The 21,942-nt window shown below is 38.4% G+C and overlaps 2 protein-coding genes across 7 annotated transcripts in view; both read left to right on the top strand.

Annotated features, from left to right (window-relative positions):
• The window catches only part of rab5aa (RAB5A, member RAS oncogene family, a), a 51,858-nt gene extending 42,745 nt beyond the window's left edge, over positions 1 to 9,113 (top strand). The window contains exons 1-6 of one of the 3 annotated variants that reach the window (XM_042506024.2): positions 35 to 225; positions 3,303 to 3,521; positions 4,530 to 4,681; positions 4,928 to 5,050; positions 6,212 to 6,305; positions 6,526 to 9,113. In XM_042506024.2, coding sequence (XP_042361958.1) covers positions 3,356 to 3,521; positions 4,530 to 4,681; positions 4,928 to 5,050; positions 6,212 to 6,305; positions 6,526 to 6,641 — 651 coding nt within the window. In that variant the 5' untranslated portion in view covers positions 35 to 225; positions 3,303 to 3,355 and the 3' untranslated portion in view covers positions 6,642 to 9,113. Of the gene's footprint in view, positions 1 to 34; positions 226 to 3,299; positions 3,522 to 4,529; positions 4,682 to 4,927; positions 5,051 to 6,211; positions 6,306 to 6,525 lie in introns of those variants that run through there. The other 2 variants (XM_042506023.2, XM_088090059.1) reach the window with 2 other exon arrangements.
• Positions 9,114 to 9,255: 142 nt separating this feature from the next.
• Positions 9,256 to 20,275, top strand: kat2b (K(lysine) acetyltransferase 2B). 4 transcript variants are annotated; one of them, XR_015779402.1, is made up of 21 exons: positions 9,256 to 9,663; positions 9,748 to 10,116; positions 11,166 to 11,292; positions 11,995 to 12,140; positions 12,238 to 12,324; positions 12,428 to 12,609; positions 12,692 to 12,883; positions 13,079 to 13,182; positions 13,312 to 13,437; positions 14,372 to 14,505; positions 15,638 to 15,846; positions 15,913 to 16,039; positions 16,134 to 16,244; positions 16,679 to 16,822; positions 17,028 to 17,142; positions 18,007 to 18,037; positions 18,135 to 18,198; positions 18,277 to 18,361; positions 18,772 to 19,041; positions 19,482 to 19,531; positions 20,054 to 20,275. XR_015779402.1 is itself a non-coding variant. In XM_088090057.1 (19 exons), the coding sequence occupies exons 2-19, from the start codon at positions 9,916 to 9,918 to the stop codon at positions 18,963 to 18,965; spliced, it is 2,379 nt and encodes a 792-aa protein (XP_087946183.1). In that variant the 5' UTR covers positions 9,256 to 9,663; positions 9,748 to 9,915; the 3' UTR covers positions 18,966 to 20,275. The 4 variants fall into 4 exon arrangements, 1 of the variants encoding a protein (XP_087946183.1); XR_015779401.1 differs by having other exon boundaries at positions 18,772 to 19,531; XR_015779400.1 differs by having other exon boundaries at positions 19,482 to 20,275.
• Positions 20,276 to 21,942: the final 1,667 nt, after the last annotated feature.

Consider the following 21,942-nt stretch of genomic DNA (forward strand, 5'->3'; position numbering starts at 1 on the left):
GAGCGGCTGTAGACGTGCTGTGTGACGTGGCACGGAGGGCGGAAGAGCCTGTTTGTGTTTTGGTTCTAAGGGGAAGTTGCGAGAAGAAAGAAAGGAGGAGACGTGACGGGATTGTTGAAATTATTTTCTCGGTATCCCAACACCACCCCACCACAGTGTCCCGGGTTTCGTGTGTAAATACTCCAGCGGTGGTATCTAAAGTTGAAAACATCGTCTGGCTCTCAGGTAGTGTACTTGACATGAATCGACAAGTTGTGGTTTCCAGCTGGCTGACTGGCTAACGCTCAGCGGGGACTAACGTTAGCTAGCGCTGTCGCTAGCTGCCTCTGGTTAATGTCGGTGATGTTTGATAGCTAAGGGAATGCAGAAATACAGGCCTTTGTCACGCCTTGTCGAGCCCAGCTGTTCCTCTTCTGTATTGACGTGGTGCTATTAGCAGGCGGTTAGCAATGTCTTGGAGCGGAGTGTGATGGCTAGCAGCTAAATGGGTGGAATCAGGTCAGTGGGTGGAATGCTAACTGTGCTACAAGCTAACGTTGGTGTTTGTTAATTGAGGGTTTGGCTACTCACCATCTAATAACTTTAGCCAGCCAGCACAGCATTTCAGTTTGATATGTGGCAATGCACCGGTTAGCTTGTTAAGCCATCGTGTTTGTTACATGTAACTTAATTAGCCGACTCTTTCGTTTTTATGTGGTTTTCTCAAAGTGGTAGGAAGGCTAACGTTACTGGACAGTTAAAAGCTATGGATTGCTAACAGCAAGTACGCTAACTAGCTAGACAACAAAAACAATTTGGAAAATGGCGTCCCCCTCTAAAATCAAAACACATACATGGCCACAGTTAACGTGAGCAAGTGTTTTTACGGTCAACTAAAGACAGACAAATCCATATATTGTGAGCATTGCAGTGCGCAGCGTTTGTTGACTGTCCCTATCCTGAGTCTGAGTAAACACTTTTACTGTTTTTTTCCGCAGCAGTTTCTTATGCATATTGTTTTTCTTCCTGATTGCCCGAATTTAAGACAATTATTTGGTCGATAAAAGAATGATCTCACTAATCACTGTCATGGGCTTTGATTTTAACTTTTTTTTTAAATCAAGAGTCCTGTGTTATTCCCCGTTCCCAGATACTTTTTTTCCCTCATTAAGATAAATACTTGTGAATGTGAGAATGCTTTTTGTAAAATAAAGCCCTCCTTTTATCATAAATAAAGTAAAACATTTGGTATTGCTACATAAGTAAAGTTTTTTCTCTTACAGGTTTAAGATGTGGCCTCAAACTTGTACACTGTAAAGGCCATGGACACCTGAGAGCTAATATATGACTAATATGCTTCACAAAGCAAGCTCTTTTTTCCAGAGCCACTGTGTACAATTGCATTAGAGGGCATATCTAATATCTATATAAGTTATCTGTATATGTTTTTAAACACAATTCCTGTCTCCTTGCTTAGTGAGCTGGTGAAGGGTGCACAGTGAAAGCCATAATAGTGTTTTTGTGGTCAGAAATAAGATTCCACAGATCAGGAGTCAAATTCTCCTTGCAAAATCAGACATAGACTGTGATTATCTCCTGACAACAGCCATCTGTTGTACACAAAGTAGTCACCAGTTCAGTCCTAAATACATTACCAAGCAAGGCATGAATGCATGGCAGGTTTCCATACAGAGGTTCTTGCAATTGTAAGACGCAGAAGCTGAGTGGGTGGATGAGACTCTTATGAAAACTCATGAAACAGCTATGGTTCTTGACAAGGCCTCCTTTGCTTGATGTTATGTATGTGGTTGAGGTGGGCTTTTTTTTTTACTTCTTTCATAATGACATTCATAAAGGCAAGGGATGCCTATGTGTTTCTGTAAACATGGAAAAATTGTGTCAACGATGACACCATCAGACTTTCCATATTTCCAGTGCTTTCAGTATAGAGATAATGAACTGTATGTAAATGACTTAATATTAATTTTACAGATGAATATACAAATGAATTTATCATAAATGAAATTGTGTTAACATTTTTATTTATTCAGTGCATCATTTGAACGTAAACTTAGTTACTGCTTTTGAATGCATCCATTTTTGCATTGGCAAAAGGTTTCTAAAAGAATCTTACAAAAACTGCAGTGTTGTTGTGGAAGTTGTGCAGAAGCCTGCTTTTTTTTTTTTAAAGTGGCTTCTGCCAAACTTGTAAAGGGCACAGTGTAAAGTGATTCTACTGGGCAAGCTTAAATTTGATATGTGAAAGTAGTGTTGTGAAATTCATCACTTTCCTGTACCGGCAAAATGTTTTGAGTAGCATTGTCAGTCAGTAAAGGTGGGCCCAGACAATATTCAAATGTGTTGATAACAGAATAGAGAGCGTGTCAAACGACAAAGATGCTGCGGCCCATGTTCATTGTGATACTCCGTATAAATAAATATGAAGGTGCATTCAGTAGAGCCCCCATATTAAGAACTGCCGTTAGTTCTAGCAGTCTATTTATCAGTCTAGCTCTAGCATGTATGTTGGTAATGGTTTCTTAATTAATCAGTTTCTTTGTTTTTAACACAGTGGTCCTGGTGTTGGGTAGTTTTCTTTTTTGTTGCATGATCTTATTAGGCAATGACTGCTTGTTCTTCTTATTTGGCAAATTGCACATGTACACTAATTTAATATTTATTTGTGTTTAATCTTGTTAAAGTGTTTTCCCAATATCCTTTAGAATTGTAGTCATGCCCAGTATCACATGTTCATTAAGACAAGCCAGTAAAAAGTTCATGGCCAAGCGTATATTACACAGCTTATTTAACATGCGCTTTTTTATGCATTTTATACATGTCACCCTTTGGCAATTCAAGTCCTTTACCTCTAATTGCCTTTGAGTATTACCTATTTCTTAAAATCACCAGTAACTGCTTGCACTAAATGAGGTTTTATTTTTTCCACTTATAGCACATAGTAATACTGAATTTCTCTCACGAGTGTGTCATATCGGAAACCAAATATTTTGTTCTATTTTAAGCAGTGTAGAGTCCCTCATCATATCAAAGCAAAGAAAAAAGGCAGCTTTTTTGAGTAACAGTTTACAGCTCCAAAACAAATTGTCAGCTTCGTACACTGCTGCTGTTAGTATTTTGGCATCTCTTGATTTTTTTGTGTTGACAAGAATTACACTGTTTCTAAAAAAATGTTGGATCACATTTCAGCCAATGAAAGAAAATATGGTTTGACATGTTTAGTCTGAGCAAAGTAAAAAAAACAAGCATGTTTATTGCACGTTGATAGTCAGCAAACCTATTTCTTCTCTCACTTCTTACAGCAGAAGTCCTGATAGTGAGGTTTGGCCCACAGGACACCGAGGGATCTGACTAGGTCATGGCCAATCGAGGAGGAGCTACGAGACCCAATGGACCCAACGCAGGGAACAAGATCTGTCAGTTTAAGCTGGTGCTGTTGGGGGAGTCGGCTGTTGGAAAGTCCAGCTTAGTGCTTCGTTTCGTGAAGGGTCAGTTCCATGAATTCCAGGAGAGCACGATAGGAGGTGAGTTTCATTTCAACAAAACAGGCTATTTGTCATGAGCTGCCGGAAGGTTGTTATCCAGCTAAGTGAGATTCAGGACATGTGTCAGTTGGGTGCCTTGGTATGGTCACAACTGCTTCTGTGACGGTATAATTGTTCCTACCACTTTGGAAAAACAACATATATTGCGTTTTTTGGCAGTTGGCTGTAACATACACTGAACATTTAGTGACACGAGACATCTTCATTGTTATCCTTTCCCTCTCCCTGAGTGCAGCCACATCTCTCTCGCTCTGTCAACCTCAACCACTGTGTTTGATATAAAATCAAACTCTAACTGTTTACTTAATGCTTTTTAATGTCTGTGTGTTATATATTCAATTGAGTGTTGTCTGTAGATTTCACAAGTTCTTATTTCAAGCCTAGAAATAATTAAGAATAAATGGACACACACCAAAGAAATCCCCCTTGTGTATAATGGACTTCTCCTCACACTGAAGCTGAAGAGCAACTTAAAAGTTTTTTTAGAAGCCCTTGAACAGACTGTAGGATAGAAGAAAAATAGTGATGATGACCAAACAATGACTACTCTGCTTATTTTGTCATATCACACCCTATATGCAATCATGTAACTTGCACTCACAAAACAATAGAGTTAAAAAATACAATAATTATGGTCATGTGGTTATTGTCACAACCATAGTCACAATAGCACCTTAAAATAACATTTTCAAAGTTCTAAAATTTAAAAAAAAGGATTTAGAGAAGTTAATTGTTTTATTTTGTAGTCAGGGTCACTGCCACATTTACAAAGTAGCATTTGTATTGAGTTGTCATCTGTCTCTTTTCGTCTTTGGCTGAAATTTAATTCTGCAATGTGTTTGTCTCACGTCATGGAAAAGTGACGCTGCTTTGTTTTCATATATTTATGAGCTGTATTGTTTGCACAGCATTATCAAAAGTACTGTTTTGGTGTAAATATTCATTATCTAATGCTGACTCACCCCTTACCTTATTATTTCCTTTCAGCTGCCTTTCTCACTCAGACAGTGTGTCTAGATGACACAACAGTGAAGTTTGAAATCTGGGACACTGCAGGTCAGGAGCGTTACCACAGTTTGGCACCCATGTATTACAGAGGAGCGCAGGCTGCCATCGTGGTCTACGACATCACAAACGAGGCATGTTCATCCACCCCTGACTAAGTTCTTTATACAATTTTCCAAAATTTTAGTCCCCCCCTAAGGCTTTACAGATGTTGTCTTCCCACAATCATGCCCTCAAGATGAGGTTAGTCTTCCTTCAGAAGCGTACAAAAAGTTATAGTTCAAATACAGCTAGTGGCCTTTAAAAACATGTCTTATTTTGAAGGAGATGTCTTCACATGAAGATACTGACAGATTGCGCTGTTCTTTTTCTATTTGTAGGAGTCCTTTGCACGGGCAAAGAACTGGGTGAAGGAGCTGCAAAGACAAGCTAGCCCTAATATAGTCATTGCTCTGTCAGGCAACAAGGCTGACCTAGCCAACAAGAGAGCCGTCGACTTCCAGGTCAGAGCAAACAAACAAACAAACAAACAAACAAACAAACAAACAAACAGTGTCTTATAGATAGTCGGTCTTAGTTTTGCATTCCTTGGGAATACTGATCCTCTGCTTCTCATAGATATTTCTGTTTGTTTTATGTTACTGCATCCATAGTATAGTATAATAAAGTACAGTATAGTATAGTATAGTATAGTATAGTATAGTATAGTATAGTATAGTATAGTGGTCATTTTTTTAGGTCCTTGACAACAATTTAAAAAAGGAATACACATATTAAAGAATAATTAACAACATGGCATTAAACTAAAAGTAAGAGGAAAAGGAAAACAAAACTTGAGAATGCAATTTTTGGAGATACTGCAGGTGTGAATGCTTTATGTTGAAAAGCTGACACTTCACTGCAATGCTGGCTTTCAAAGTTTAATAATTTGGTTAAAGCATGAATAATGTAAAATATCAAAAGGACTGTTGTTAAGTTGCCACTACACTCCATGGCCGGGGTAAATATGTAAGACGAAGGAGAATCAGTATTAATAATTGGAGAAGTAGGGATGGGCTTAATATGTATAGTATAGTGGCAATTTATTTTGGTTCCTGTTAACAAAGAATGCATGTAATAGCAAATACATAACAAAAAGGCATTAATCCTTTGAAACCTGGAGCGACATCACTTTTCTTGTGCTGCTTTCAGATGCCTTTCACAAGTATTTAAAGCTTAAAACCCTGAGCAAATGGGGGCAATTTATTTATTTATTTTCAAAAACACAAATTGCCAGACAATAGTAGAGTTAGAAAATATATATTTTTTGAAAAAACAAGGGAAAATGTCCATAGAAAATTGTCTAGGTAAAAAAGCAAAAACGCTTAAGGAAAAATATGTGATTAAATGTAAAAAATGTAAATAATTACATTCTTATAGTTATGGTGCAGATTTTTTATAATTGTCTTTACACAACAATACCAAAATTCCAAATACTACACAGTAGTAACTATACCTTTTTTTGTTAACTTTTTTTTTGCAAAGTTTACTACATTTACAAAAGCAACAAGTGAGTAGTTCTATTAGCCTTTAATGCCGAGACTTGTAGTCTCAAATCTTTATCTCTGAATGCATGCATGTGTGAGGACATATTGAAAACCATGACGTTTACGTTTTGTTGACAGGATGCCCAGTCCTACGCAGACGACAACAGCCTACTTTTCATGGAGACATCAGCCAAGACATCTATGAATGTGAATGAGATATTTATGGCTATTGGTGGGTAACTCTTGACTTTTCATTTATAGATTTTACCATTGTATTTCAGATAGTGTATATAGATAGAAAGACAGATATTGGAGCCAAGTTGATTAATCCTCCTGGTATATATTATGATTTACATGAAGCTATTACATTGGTAACTTCTACACCCTGCAAATGACAAGTTGCGGATACTTTTGTTGTTTTGTTGTTTAGCGTGTTTTTTTTTTTCCTTCAGCAAAGAGATTGCCGAAAAGCGAGCCACAGGCTGCAGGAGCCACCAGTGGGCGGAACCGAGGAGTGGACCTGACAGAAGCTGCCCAGCCAGCCAAGGCTCCATGCTGCAGTAACTAACGTGAAGACGGCTTTCCCTCCAACCAACCTGTTAAGCAGTAACTAATGCGGCCGATGCCCTGAATGCCACCGCAGTTACTAATGCAATGTGTTGTACTCTTCTCTCCAATTCTCCGATCTGCAAAACAAGAAAAGATGCCCTGTGCCCCCCACTCCCCTCTTTTTGCAGTAACAAAGTCAATGCCATCTCTCCTCATGGCTCCACCTCTTTTCCCCCATCTTGGTTCTCCTGCTACCTGGTTAAGCCTCTTAATCGTTCTTTCCTACTTTCTGCCATCCGGCTTGTTACATCTATCAGTTGTTACTGTTAGATTAATGATAGCAGACAATAGGGCACCCTGCCTTCCATCATGTTCCTTCCAAACGTGTAGATATGAGCTTCATTTAGAGGAAGTGGTTACTTCCCTTTTCTGGGATACCTTAAGACTTTACTACTGCATTTCTAATACCAGTCTTCTGTTTTTGTTCTTTTTTTGATAATTTTGTTACTTCTTGTTTGCTATAATTTTGTCAAAATTATGGATGCACAAACCTGTATACTTACATGGCCTAAGATAGAAAAACAAAAACCTTTTGTCTGCAGTAGCACAGAAAAATGTCTATTTGAGAGGAGGAGTGTATTCTTGTGAATCTGAGAAAGGAGAAAGGCGGAGGGTGGAGAGAGAAAGACAGGAACCCTAAGCTCCACCTTTCTCATCTTTTGGACCCTTTTATGTTTAAAACCCATTCATGGACTTTAGTCCTTCTAGTTTCTCTCTCTGGTTCCCTCTGCCTGCCCACACTGTCCATGTCCTTTCCCCCACTAAACCCAAAGTAGCACTAGTGTACATTCTCTTCTACCACCCAAAGGCTCCATTTAGGGGCCATGCCTGCTTCTAGCTGTCCCTAGTGGCATTGTGCAATGTTTCACAGTATTTACTCTGTGACTTGAGTGTCTGCAAGGACGAGTGCGGCACAGCAAACCCCTTGTTCCACCTGCTTTCTCCACAACAAGGCACAGGGGCCTCTGAGGTACACATCAGTGTCACCACCTTCCCATCTCCTGATGCAGTGTCCTTTTTTATAAATCTTGTGTAGACCATCCCTTTGTGGTTATACTTGGGTCTTTTGGTTTCTGTCTTTGGATGGTTTTGCAAATTTCCATTGTGTTAATGTTGCTGGACCGCTGCTGGGTTTGCACCTGGCAAAAAAAAGAAAAAAAAAAGGTGATGGTAGTGAGACGGGAGTTGCAATATGTGAGGCTGCTTCATAATCACCTTTAAATCATAATTGTCATCCTTTCTTGTTTAGGAAGTGCTTTAGACACAGCCGTGTGTCAGCGTGTACAAACTGGGCCTGGGCTGGCTGGCTGATGACAGATTTTATCCATAGACTCACTCACACGTGCCCATTTGTGTGTGTGTGTGTGTGTGTGTTTGTGTTTGTGTGTGTGTTTGGACACATTTGCACATAAACACACACATTACATTGACTTCTTTCCTCTTTTAGACCTAAGCATTCTTGTACATAAGCACACACACACATAGCCTGTTACACCTCACCTATGTTGAGCACACTCTTTTTTTCCCGTCCCATTCTTTGTTACATACAGCACCACATGCACACACACACATATACATACATGTGATCAATAACTTTTTACAGGTCTTACTCATGCCTTGCACTAATGATGCTCATGAATATATCTTGTCATAATTACAGCCAGTGTGATATAAATATATATATATAAATATATAAATAATATACTGTAAATAGGGTGTTGCGGTGTAGTCTACCTTTTTTCGATTTACCAGTGACAGGACTAATGCTTGCTAGGGAGTTGTCTAGATAATCATAAAAAACTGTACAGTTAGCAGAAAAAAACAGCTACAATCTGGGTTTGGAGTTTTGTTGCTGTTCCTTTTTTCCCACACAAATGGTTAAATTATAATCAGTGGTGGTCTTTATAAATGTACGTAGTGTTATTAACAAAAAAACGAAATTGCATTTATTTAGTCGTCTGTCTTGTACCTTTTTCTCAAAAGAAAAAATTAATATCCAAACATTTTGGTTTCTATTTTTTAACATTATCTCCTTCTTGCATTTCACTAATTCTTTTTTTAGTGGTATCAGGCTACATGTCTAGTACTCCTCCCTATAAGTAGACCCAAACTTCCAGAGATGCTGGTTGTTAAAGCTCCAGAGGAGTCAGAAACAATATAAAACAGTTTGATTATTGGATTGTCTGCCCCTCCATAACATCTCGGTAACCTTGTGACGATATTGTAGGAACAGTGTAACAACTATCAGCTGGCAAGATGGTGATTCATAAATAAATGAATTAACACATAATCAGGATGTAAATTGTTTTTGTTTTTTTTGTTGTTTTTTGTTTTTTTGCAGTGAACACTTAATTGCAGCCGAAAACATTTAAATGCAAGCATTTTACAGTACTGTTATGTAATGACCAAATAAATACTGAGATAAATTTGATTATTTATTATTGTAATCAGATCTGTGTGTGTGCATGGGCCTCAGAGTTTTTCTTATTAACCTTTTTTTATGTTTATAGGCCATGACTTGCAGTTTTACTCTCTACCCCACCTCCTTTTTTATTCTAAGTTGTCCCTGACCTATTACCTGACAGATTTTCTGCAATAATTTTGTAGATTTGATTAGATGCCTTTCTTCATGTTAATAGTTAATGACTTGCTGATTTACTTTACCCCACCCCTACCTGTCAAGCTGAATTGATGAAAGATTTTTTTCTTTTTTTTAAATTTCTAGGTCATCGCTGACCTTTAACCCGACATTTTTTCTGTAATTATTTTGTAAATTTGATTAGATGTCATGTTATTTTCCCTCAGGTGTTAAAAAATGTTCTTCTATGAACAGATGTTTTGTATTTCTTTGTTTTTAAATGACATGTAATATAGGTTTTAAATTATTGGGTATTGGTATTAATTCCACTTTTTCCTTTATGTTGCATGAAATTATTACTATGATTCTCTAGCCACCGTGTGCTCGGATATGGCTCCGCATGGTAAGCCACACTTCTCCTATTATTTGACCTTGAAATTTTGCTACAAATGATTGCATTTTGTGACCTCTCCTCTCTGAATTGTAGTGGATTTGGCCTATCCCATCTGAGTCCCCTAGCGGAGGAAAATGGGCCTACAGTGACAAATTGAAAATAAGGATGAGCGCCATGTCTGATCCTCGGCTGGTGGAGTAGAGCGGACGGCTGAGCGAATATTTCCCGGGCCGGGAGTCCCGTCGGGGTTCCGTGTGAATCATGGCCGACAGCGCTGGGATTCAGCAAGGTTCTCCGGCCATCGGGGCTGCGGGCCTGGTTCCGGCCGCTCCTGGAGCCGGGGGGACGGAGGGCTCCGGCGCCGCTGGAGGATCCGCACGTATCGCCGTGAAGAAGGCGCAACTCCGCTCCTCACCTCGGCCGAAGAAACTGGAAAAACTCGGAGTGTATTCATCCTGCAAAGTATGCTTTATCTGCAGATGTCTGACTGTTTAAGCTCAGCGGGTTAAAAGATTTATTCTTAATTAATCGTATTTCCTGGGCTTGGTTGCAATAGTTTACAAAATGCAAGCGCAGCAAAGGAAGCCATTGCCGCACTTCATTTTTTTTTTTTTTCATTTTACATGCACGGACCAATTACTGAAAAAGCGATATCAATAATCGAGATAATGAAAACGTTATTGTTGCAGGACTTAAGCAGGGGGTTCCAGCTGCAAGCTGCCCGCTGTATGTACAGTGTTACTATGTTTCTGTCTAGGTGGGGGGTCGGTGAACGTAAACATTGGCTTGGCGCTGAGACTTGGGAGTAGCTGGCTGTGAGCACAACGGCTGCATCCCAGCGTGTGCCCGTGCGGGCTCTGAGGCTTTCCACGGGAGATAATACAGTGTCCCCGTGCCGTCTGTCAACGCACAGTGTAAAATTGAAAGGATTTTATTGGTTTTATGCAGTATATCATCTGCAGAGAGGGACGGGGTCTTTGTTTTGACAGGGTGACAGCTGCTGGGGGGGCGGAGTTTGTTGTTGTTTCAAAGCGCATGCTCAGTGCGACAGCTCCAGCTGACGCTGACAGGCCTCCTCACCCCACCTCCTCATTCTGTGCAAAGTCAGTCATAACAAACCTTCATTAATATGAGCGATATTGACAAGTTTTACCGTTTATGTGCGCTGTCATGGTCCATTTATTGGGTATTAAAATAGCATGTACATTATGAGGGGAAATGCTCAGTGCCCATAATATACTCTTTACTTTTAGGCAGTGGTGAGATTAAAAAGCAGATAAATTATGCAAGCGGCTGACAGCATCTCCACCAATTAGTCATGAAGCAACAACTTTACATTCAATGCATAAATCTAGTGTTAGACAATTCATCAATGGCTGTTGTTCCTGAAAAAAATCAATAACACCTGCATTACTTTATTGCTAGTGACTATAATAGCTATTTCATGAATCTAAAAGTGGCTTTACGTTATTTGTATTCCTGCTTTTACTAATTTCAACTGTTTTTTCTAGGCAGAGGGAGCCTGTAAATGCAACGGCTGGAAAAGTCAGAACCCCCCTCCCACACCCCCACGAACTGACCAGCAGTCCGGCACAGTCAACCTGCAGGAGCCCTGCCGGAGCTGCTCTCACACTTTGGGTATGTTGACAAATCTCGGAAAGACTACAGTGGATAATATTATTCAGTGTGACAGATTATGGGACAGGGCTGGCAGCCATTTTAGGAAGCCAGCCAGAAAAGTGCACATACTGGCCTTTTTATTTATTTTTTTCTCTGTACAATGGCATTTTAATGGCCTTTTTATGACATACTATAGTATGACCTTTTACTTAACTTTTTAATGACATTTTTTCAATGACACACCAACACTTTACATAAACTGTATCAATCAATAGTAATATATAGCCAACATAACATTTATATTTCATTCTAGTTTTCCACTTTTTATTGCATTTGAAAGTGCTTGCACGACCTCATGCAGAACTGGAGTATGCTGTAATACTAGAACCAGTAGTATTTATAAAACCAATTTGTTAAGGTTATTTATAATTTCATTTGCTAATGATTATTTCAGATGGCAGTGCGTGGTTGCCCTTCATAGCAAAGAATATATGTGAAGGTGTAGTATGTCATCCTGTACCTTGCAATAAAAAAGCAGAAAAAACCCTCTCATCTTTGCAAAAATGCTTAACTCAAAATCAGTGTTTTCCTTTGTTTTGGGTTTATTTCAGAGATGAGAGCCTGCACTACTGCACTATAGCATTTCTTATTTTGTATGATATATATATACTGTTGAATAAATAACTTAGACCATTTTAAGGCTAATTCTTTTATTTCTAGGTGATCATGTGACCCATCTAGAAAATGTCTCTGAAGAGGAAATGAACAGACTTTTAGGCATAGTCTTGGATGTGGAGTATCTCTACACATGTGTTCACAAAGAGGAGGACGCTGACACTAAACAGGTCTACTTTTCCCTCTTCAAAGTAAGACTCTGCTTTCACGATCAAAATATACAAACACAAGAAGTTACAGTTGGTATTGTTTACAAGTGAATATTCTCGTTTTCTGCTTATTTTTCAGCTGCTGAGGAAATCCATCCTGCAGATGGGTAAACCGATGTTAGAAGCACAGGAGAGTCCTCCATTTGAAAAACCCAGCATTGAGCAGGTAACTGCACATATGTGCATCAACTGCGATGCAAAAGCAACCGTATTCAACACAAATTCAATTTCTCTGCGTTCCTTTTTATTATTTTCTCCTTTCCAAACAGGGGGTGAACAATTTTGTCCAGTACAAATTCAGCCACCTGCCATCTAAGGAACGTCAAACCATTATGGAGCTGGCCAAGATGTTTCTCAACCAGATCAACTACTGGCAGCTGGAGACGCCCTCCCAGAGACGCCAGAGAGTTCCCAATGATGATGCAGCTGGATACAAAGCCAACTACACTAGGTAGCAGCACTGCTAAATATCCTGTTAACATGCATCACACCTGTTTACAGTCATAAATATGTCTGTGCTGTTCTCCTTACAGATGGCTCTGCTACTGCAATGTGCCTCAGTTCTGCGACAGTCTACCCCGGTACGAGACCACTCAGATCTTCGGCCGGACGCTGTTGCGTTCGGTCTTCACTGTGATGAGGAAACAACTGCTGGAGCAGGCCAGACAGGAAAAGGACAAGCTACCACCTGAGAAACGCACACTCATTCTCACACACTTCCCCAAGTAAGAAACGTATAGAAACTCTGAGATTGCATACAAAGGAATATACCACAAATGTAATTATATATGCAGCATATCATTATTCACGCAGCAGAGGCACCACACACATGCACATTCTCAGTATCCAAATGCATGTGCACGCTTGACTGCCTTTTCTAATACAGTAAAGTTGTGGTTGCTTTGTTGTGTTTGGCTCAGGTTCCTGTCTATGCTGGAGGAGGAGGTGTACAGCCATAGCTCTCCGATCTGGAGCCAAGACTTCTTGGCAGGAGCGTCAGGAGGGCAGATACCTATTCACACAGGTAACACACACCCTCACAGACACCACAGCAACACACCCTTAAAGACACACCCTTTAGACCAAGTTAAAAAATGCCACTTAAGAATATGATAATAAACATGCACTTATAGTATTAATGTCCTGTCTGTAGTTATCAGTGCGCCCCCTGTGGCCAGGCCATTGTACTACAGCACCAGCCCTGTGTCAGTGGATCCATCCACCTGCGGCAGTGTCAGTCCTGCCAGGAAAACGGCTTCAGTACTGGAGCCAAACCCAGGTATTACAGTCAAACCTGTTATTTCTCATAAGTTTGCAATCATCCCACAATCTTACATAACATTTGAGAGTAAAAGGTGAGCACTAGGGGAACGTTAGCCTTGTGTTTTACATTTGAAACATGCTTATGTGTTATTGTGGCATATACACCTAATTCATTAATCTATTAATAAGACTTTAATTAGGATTCTTCAAAAGTTTTAAAAATGCTAAGACATTGGAAGAAGGACATTAAGAATCACTTTCTTTTAACGTTACACAGATCTGGATAGAGGAACCAACAACGTTTATATCAATCTACAACATCCAATCAAATAAAAAGTGAAGAAGCTTTTTTTTACAAAGAATGTTCTGCTCTAAAATGTTATAACATTTTTCAGCCTTTGACGTAGATCATTTAACTTTTTAACTTGACCTAAAAAGTCATGTTGTATGTGGACGTAAACATTTGGGAAAAATAGTCACTAACCCAAGTTCTTGTTTTATTTTTCTCTGTAATTTGGGGTATTGTAAAAAGTTTTCTTAAATTGCATTCCACATGGCATTAGAAAAAGTCTCAAAAAGTCTTAAATGTAACTTTCCTTAAGATTTAGGAACCCAGTTATAGTCTCCATCTCTTTACTTTAATTCAGTTGCCACAATCCCAAAGGTGCAGCTAACACATTTCCTCAAATACTTGTTTGAATTTCCGCCTTAAAACTGCATCAATAAACAGAAGTGAAAACCGCCTCAGACCTGCTCTTGACAAAATGAAAGTAAGGCAGTTTTGCCATCACACATAGGCAACAATTAGATTAACCCATAGTAAGCTAATTGTAATTAGCTTGGTAGCTTCTTGTTTGAATTTAGCTAAACTTCCCAACTGCTGAGAAGGTTAAAAAAAGAGACATGCAATAAGAATGAGTGCCTTACTCTACGTCCATGCATTGTCACAGTTGGAGAAAAGCGTAAACCGTCAGAGCCTCTCCCCCATGAGGAAAACAAGAGACCCAGGGTGGTGGGTGACATCCCCATGGAGCTCATCAATGAAGTCATGGCAACAATCACCGACCCTGCCGCCATTCCAGAGGTAACGGCTTCCCATTGGATTTAAGTTAGAGTTTGGTAAAGAAAGCATTGATTTTTATACCTTTGTGCCAGCAACAGTCATGACTGTAGGCATTATGTTATGAGTTATTCATTTGTCTGTCTGTCCCCTCCTCATAAACATGATATCTCAGAAACATTTTAAGGGAATTTCTTCAAATGTGGAACAATTGTCCACTTGGACTCTTCGACGAACCGATTAGATTTTCGGTGTTCACATTTTAAAGTTGCTCTTGTAGCAAACATCCACCTGTACTCAAGGAAGCTCTAATAAGAATTTGGTGGTCAAAGGTCAAGGTCATTGTGACCTCACAAAACTTTTTTTTGCCCTAACTCAAGAATTTAAATGCTATTTATGACAAAATTTGACACAGATGTCAAACGTGATGACATTTTATTTCCAAAAGCTCAAAGGCAAGCTTCACACATCATAATGATCTGCAAAAAATATTTTTCTGTCCATTATTCAGCATCATAACTCAGGAACAAAGCAGAGACATTTGGTCAGATACTTAACTGGTGACACCAATCTTGAGTGTCCACCTTGAAACTGTGCTGTTTGTATAGATTTGTGCTGCAGGGTTGAAGATGGGTGTAAAGCATTCAAATTTTACAATAAATACACTCAATACCTTTACCTTTATAAAATTCCTGTTCAGTCTTCACTGCATATATCACGTGAGTCTGGACAGACATGGATTGAAACTGGAACTTGACAGGTTGGCCAAAAGTGCACAAAATTAAAATTTTGCGCAAAATTAGGAGCTCAATAGCTTAAAAGGCAGAACTGCTTTTGAATAATTATTTGTATGCCCAAAGTATGTTTGTGAAAGTCTTATCAAGTTTGTAGAGAATATAATTTTCTTCTTTTGGCAAGAAACGTAACAGATAAAAAGAAAAAGAAAACACATATATGTTTGAATATATTTTAATATATTTCTCCTGGCAACTTCTAAGAACCAAGATCATCTCAGTAATAATAATGGTGTGCAGTGAGTGCTATGTAGTAATGTGTTCAAAGTTTAAATGACAATGTATATCATGACCTCTGATATGGACAGTGATGATAGAAATAAAGTTGATCATAATTATTTTTTACCTAATTTCTTGTGCAGACCAGTCTGCTGTCAGCTCACTCTGCACGTGATGAAGCTGCCCGTCTAGAGGAGCGCAGGGGGGTGATTGAGTTCCATGTTATTGGTAACTCCCTAAACCAGAAGCCCAATAAGAGGATCTTGATGTGGCTTGTTGGCCTCCAGAATGTGTTTTCTCACCAGCTGCCCCGAATGCCCAAGGAGTACATCACACGACTGGTCTTTGATCCGTAAGTGCAACCTTCTCATATCTAAAGAAATGTAGTAGCGGTGCATTCATTTCTGTATTTTAACAGGAAGCACAAGACGCTGTCACTGATCAAAGATGGCCGTGTGATAGGAGGGATCTGCTTTCGAATGTTTCCATCGCAGGGCTTTACGGAGATTGTCTTTTGTGCCGTCACCTCCAATGAACAGGTCAAGGTGAGAGCGCTTCCTGTTTGTCAGCTTGGTGAATTCATGCTATCTGAATGGTCAGTTTTGACCATGAACTTTTTTGGCTGTGTCATTGTTGTAGGGTTATGGCACCCATTTAATGAACCACCTGAAGGAATATCACATAAAGCATGAAATCCTCAACTTCCTCACTTATGCTGATGAGTATGCCATTGGCTACTTCAAGAAACAGGTAACATGTTATGTCCATTAAAGTGTACTGGAAAATGCTTTTCATGCTATGGTTACTCTGGTCACATGATGTTATATTCTTCCTCTTCTGAACCTCTTAACCGTGAATATAAAAAACCCTTTACATTACCTGCAAATACAAAAGACAATTTCAAGTGTTTCTAGTGTAAATCAGCTTGTTTTATGTTATTGTAATGATTTTTGCAATTGCTGATTCTGCTGTACTCAGCCCTGTTTCATGCTTCTGACACACATTTATACAAGTAGAATTACCACCACAAGGCAACATTAGTATTGCATATCATGTTTACTTTTCCTGTTTTGGTCTTGAGGTTTCATAATTTAAAAAAATGAGATGGGTCATGTTTTTTTAATGGGCTCAGATAATACAGTGTATGTACAACTGCAAAAATACAGTAATTTTCTCCCTCCTAGGGTTTCTCAAAAGACATCAAGGTTCCCAAGGCCAAATATGTTGGTTACATCAAGGACTATGAAGGAGCCACGCTCATGGGCTGTGAACTCAACCCCAGCATTCCCTACACTGAGTTTTCTGTCATTATCAAGAAGCAAAAGGAGGTGTGTGTCTTTGCATTTAAAACAAGTTTAAGATCAACTACATTTTATTTTCTTTGACACATACATCTGCTGTTAAGAAAATGCAAAATAACGTAATGCAGCGAAAAAATTGCACACTGCCATACAGCACACCTAGTTTTATATGCCTCCTTTTCTATTTTTGTTCCTGCAATTACTATCTTTTAATCTTGTTTGTCTCCCTCAGATCATCAAGAAGCTAATAGAGAGGAAGCAGGCTCAGATCAGAAAAGTCTATCCGGGGCTTTCCTGTTTTAAGGAAGGAGTTCGGCAGATTCCCATTGAGAGCATTCCTGGCATACGTAAATTACCTATAATATTGTATTTACAGCAGTTTATATTTCCCTTCTTGTGTCCAATAACATAATAGGAATGCTTCACTTGCAAAATGACTTGTTTGTTTATCAAGTACATGTTGCGTCAAATTTTTTCAAGAAAACGTTGAAGAATCCAAAAAAAGGTGAACATTCTTCATGAATTGAAGTCATTGAGTACCACATTGAACAAAAGCAAAACTGTATCAAAACATCAGTTCACAAACTTTCACACTCTCCTGCAGTATCATAGAGGTGTCATTTGTCCAGTCATATTGTTAGCGGTTCCCAAAAACATGCATTTTTACTAAAATGTTGCAATATAAAACTTCCACCCACGAGTAGCATGCCTGGGCATGTGGGGTCTTTTTAGCTCAACCGTCTTTGAGTATTGTGAAAAGCGCTCTATAAATGAAATTTATTATTATTATTATTATTATTATTATTATTATTATGCTTGCCCAGGCATACTACTCATCCGTACATTAGACTGTTTGTGTTTTGAAATCGTTTTGGTGAAAAAGCATGTGTTTTGTACTTAGCACACGATTATAGAAACTAGAGTTGCATGAGTTGTGTAAGAATTTGTAAACAGATGTTTTAAAACAGTTTTGCCCGTTTTTAAATGCAGACCCTTATACCTTCAAATAATAAAGAGCGTTCACCTTTTTTCGGACTGTTCACTGTGTAGGCATGCAGAAGAAAAACAAAGTTCCTTCAACAAATTTAATGTAACACACAGCGAGTAGTTGATGTGCAAATGGTCATTTTGAAAGTGAAGTATTCTTTTAACGTTTATGGAGGTCTTTATTATGATATATGAGATGAATTTTACTTTCTTTACATCAACAGGTGAAACTGGTTGGAAGCCAGTGGGTAAAGGGTAAGTGTCACTGTATTGTATAAGGTTTGAACTGAGCTTTTCCATTACTTCACCTAATGACCTGACTAATGCATAACTTTTACTTATTGTACTTAAGGAAGGAACTAAAGGACCCAGATCAATTGTACAGCACTCTAAAAACCATCCTCCAACATGTGAAGGTGAGAGACAGACAAACACACACATGCAGTGTTCCTTTAACACATTAACACACTATATTTATATATTTTATGTCCCAGAGCCACCAGAATGCCTGGCCTTTTATGGAGCCAGTGAAGAAAACAGAGGCTCCTGGGTACTACCAAGTCATTCGCTTCCCCATGGGTATGTATACATGTATATACAGTAGGCCTATATATATCTGATAAGAGGAACACACTTACCAATAGCCCAACTTTATTATTATTATACAATAATGAATGATAAAAAATACTTCTGGGCAGTAAGACATTGCAGATAAGGTTCAAGGACACATTGCAGCTGCCTGCTGTGATTAAAGATGTCACCTCTGGCTGTAGGATGGTCTCCATAAGCAGAAATGCTTAACCTTTCTACAGTATTTGTGTACCATGTTCAACATTTTTCAATCCATTCAAAAAATAGTTTGCCCTTGTATTTTGGATTTTAGATTAAGCAGTTTCAGTGTAGATCTTTTGAAGTATCATATTTAGCACGGTTAAGTGGTTTTCACTTCTAATTGTTACTCAGTAACACTCTGTATTTTCTCCTCGCAGACCTTAAGACAATGAGTGAGCGTCTGAAGAGCAGGTACTACACGACACGCAAGTTGTTCATGGCTGACATGCAGCGCATCTTCACCAACTGTCGTGAATACAACCCTCCAGAGAGCGAGTACTACAAGTGCGCCAACTTACTGGAGAAATTCTTCTACACCAAGATCAAAGAAGCAGGCCTCATTGAGAAGTAGGAGAGAGGAAAAAGTTGAGACTGTAGATGGCTAAAGTTAAGGCGTGATGCAAAAGACAGCTACATGCATGAAGAAGGTAAGAAAAGGACTACTGATTCGGGAGCGGTGAGGTTTCAGAAACACATATCTTACATGTAAAAGGTGCGAACGGGTCTCAGATCATCACTCGTTTGATGTTTGATGCATGCCGGCCCAGTTCCTGAATCAGTAGCACAGACTGATATTAACACTGAAAGAAAGGCCACAAGGGAAGGCCTCACTGAAGGCCTGCAGGACTGTTGCTGACATTGAGCAAAAGAAGCATCGTGTCTTCATATTTCATCACATATCCCAGAGTCCCATGGAATACCAGGACAGTGGAAGGTGTGATAGTGATACATATTAAACAGGACAGAAAGCTTCCATTATTTTTTTTGTGTTGGACGTTGGACGTTTAAACACAGAATGACAGCTGATTGGAGATTCACCATCCACCTTACTTTGTCTCTCTCCATCTCTTCTTCTTTCTTTTCATAGTTCATCCCCAGCCTTTTTGAGTGTCTGCCTCATCCTCTCAGTTGACTCAGGTAAAGAGCAGTAACCACATTGACATTGTATTTAGTCATTATCCAAGTGTTACCTGTGAGGAACGTGACTGAGAGATCAGGTTTTCCTGTCTATTTAACTTCGTTCCTGTGAGTGTGCACAGCGTTAATGAGGTCAAAGTTTGTCTGCGATGAGTTCATCCTGCCAAAAGAAGAGTACATACTTTAAATTTGTACAGATTTTAATTATTTTAAAGCACTTCTACCCACTGTATATTTTAAATGTGTATATAACATATATTTTATGTTTCAGAAAAAAACAAATCTTTTTTCCCCCAATAAGCCACATAGGGCAGTTTGAATATCAAAATGCACTTTTATTTTTCCAAGTATTAGGTTACATGAATAGCATCTTTTCTTCAGAATTTTGTTTTACATATAAATTACAGCTGTTAACTAAGGACTAATTCAATTATCTAGAGTTTATTCTTATTTATGTTATGTAATTTAAAAGAATTACGCTTAAGACAAGGTCTTAATTTATTTCTTATTTTTGTCCTGCAGATGGAGATTGATAACTTTATACTTTGGAGATAAATGAAAAGATTGTGCAATACGATGTAGTTTTGCTGTTTTGTAAAAAGGTGTTTGTACTTTTCAAACTTTAGGACAGAAAATACATTTTGTAATATGTCTGGGAAAATTATTTCATGCTCTTTGTACAACTGGTTTTAATGACATAGTATTAGCCTATTTTATAGACTGAATAAAACAGAACTGAGGCTAGTTGAGTGTCTGTTCTTTTTCCACTCAGTCAAAGGTAATTTATACAAGAGACTAGCAAGACAGGGAACAGATTTTTATTAGCCTTTCAGGTCCAAAGAAGATAAACTGTTTTACCACTAGAATGGAAATAATTTGTTTGGCAAAATTATTAATATACTATGTAATAAAACACATCATAGATTAGTATGACATTAGAAATGACATAGTATTGTATGCCATAGTACAACCTTTTATGCATTTGTTAACAACGTACTATACTATGGCTTTTTTATGGCATTTTGTAGAACATGCCATAATGTAGTATGAAAATTTTATACTGATTTGGACGGCATACTATAATATGATGTTTTCTTTTGGTGTTTTGGACAACATACTATGACATTTTTTTATGCCGTATTTGACGACCTACTGTAGTACGACATTTATATGCCATTTTAGTCAACATACTATAGTATGACGTATTTTATGCCATTTGATGATATGCTATTGTATGACCTTTTTATGTCGCTTTGGATGACATACTATAGTACCACATTTAATGCCATTTCATACGACATACTGTACAGTGACATTTTTATGCTGTTTTGGAGGACAGACTATGGTATGACATTTGCCTGCAGTTTCGGCATACTATAGTATGATCTTTTTGTGCTGTTTTGGACAACATATGATAGTATGAAATTATACTATAGAAGATAGTATGACATTCTATACTATGACATTTTTATAACATTTTGGGTGACACACTACAGACTGACCTATTTTATCGCCATGTTGGACGGCATATTACAGTGTGAGGTTTTTATGCTATTTTAGATGGTGTACTATAACATTACATTTTCATAACATGTCGAACGACATACTGTAGTATGACATTTTTATGCCATTTTGGGCGACTGAGATTTTTGCCATACTATAGCCTTGCTTTTTTCGTCATTTTTTCAACTTGCTTTTTTATGGCTTTTTAACCTGTTTTTGGAAAATCTCTAGATTTGACATGTCTAAAAAAACCACAAACAACCACTTAGAATAGCATGTAGAGGCGCGTGATAGCATACAACCTTGAAATAACTTCCAAAAACGGGCCAAAAAGCCATAAAAAAGCAAGTTGAAAAACTGACGAAAAAAGCAAGGCTATAGTATGGCAAAAATCTCAAAACTTGACATGTCCAAAAAACAGCTAAAAACCACCTAGAATAGCATGTAGAGGCGCGTGATAGCATACAGTGTTGAAATAACTTCCAAAAACGGGCCAAAAACCCATAAAAAAGCAAGTTGAAAAAACTGACAAAAAAAGCAAGGCTATAGTATGGCAAAAATCTCAAAACTTGACATGTCTTAAAAACAGCTAAAAACCACCTAGAATAGCATGTAGAGGCGCGTGATAGCATACAGTGTTGAAATAACTTCCAAAAACGGGCCAAAAAGCCATAAAAAAGCAAGGTGAAAAAACTGACAAAAAAAGCAAGGCTATAGTATGGCAAAAATCTCAAAACTTGACATATCTTAAAAACAGCTAAAAACCACCTAGAATAGCATGTAGAGGCGCGTGATAGCATACAGTGTTAAATAACTTCCAAAAACGGGCCAAAAAGCCATAAAAAAGCAAGTTGAAAAACTGACGAAAAAAGCAAGGCTATAGTATGGCAAAAATCTCAAAATTTCAC

Source organism: Plectropomus leopardus, chromosome 17 (genome assembly GCF_026936395.1).
Source record: "Plectropomus leopardus strain MGB_pleo_1.0 chromosome 17, ASM2693639v1, whole genome shotgun sequence".
Classification (NCBI taxonomy): Eukaryota; Metazoa; Chordata; class Actinopteri; order Perciformes; family Serranidae; genus Plectropomus; species Plectropomus leopardus.

Coding starts and splice junctions, on each gene's coding strand:
- kat2b (XM_088090057.1), top strand. CDS start 9,916: ATGGCCGACAGCGCTGGGATTCAGCAAGGTTCTCCGGCCATCGGGGCT. Junction 14,506..15,637: donor ACCCTGCCGCCATTCCAGAG/GTAACGGCTTCC, acceptor TTTCTTGTGCAG/ACCAGTCTGCTGTCAGCTCA. Junction 17,143..18,006: donor TGAGAGCATTCCTGGCATAC/GTAAATTACCTA, acceptor TTACATCAACAG/GTGAAACTGGTTGGAAGCCA.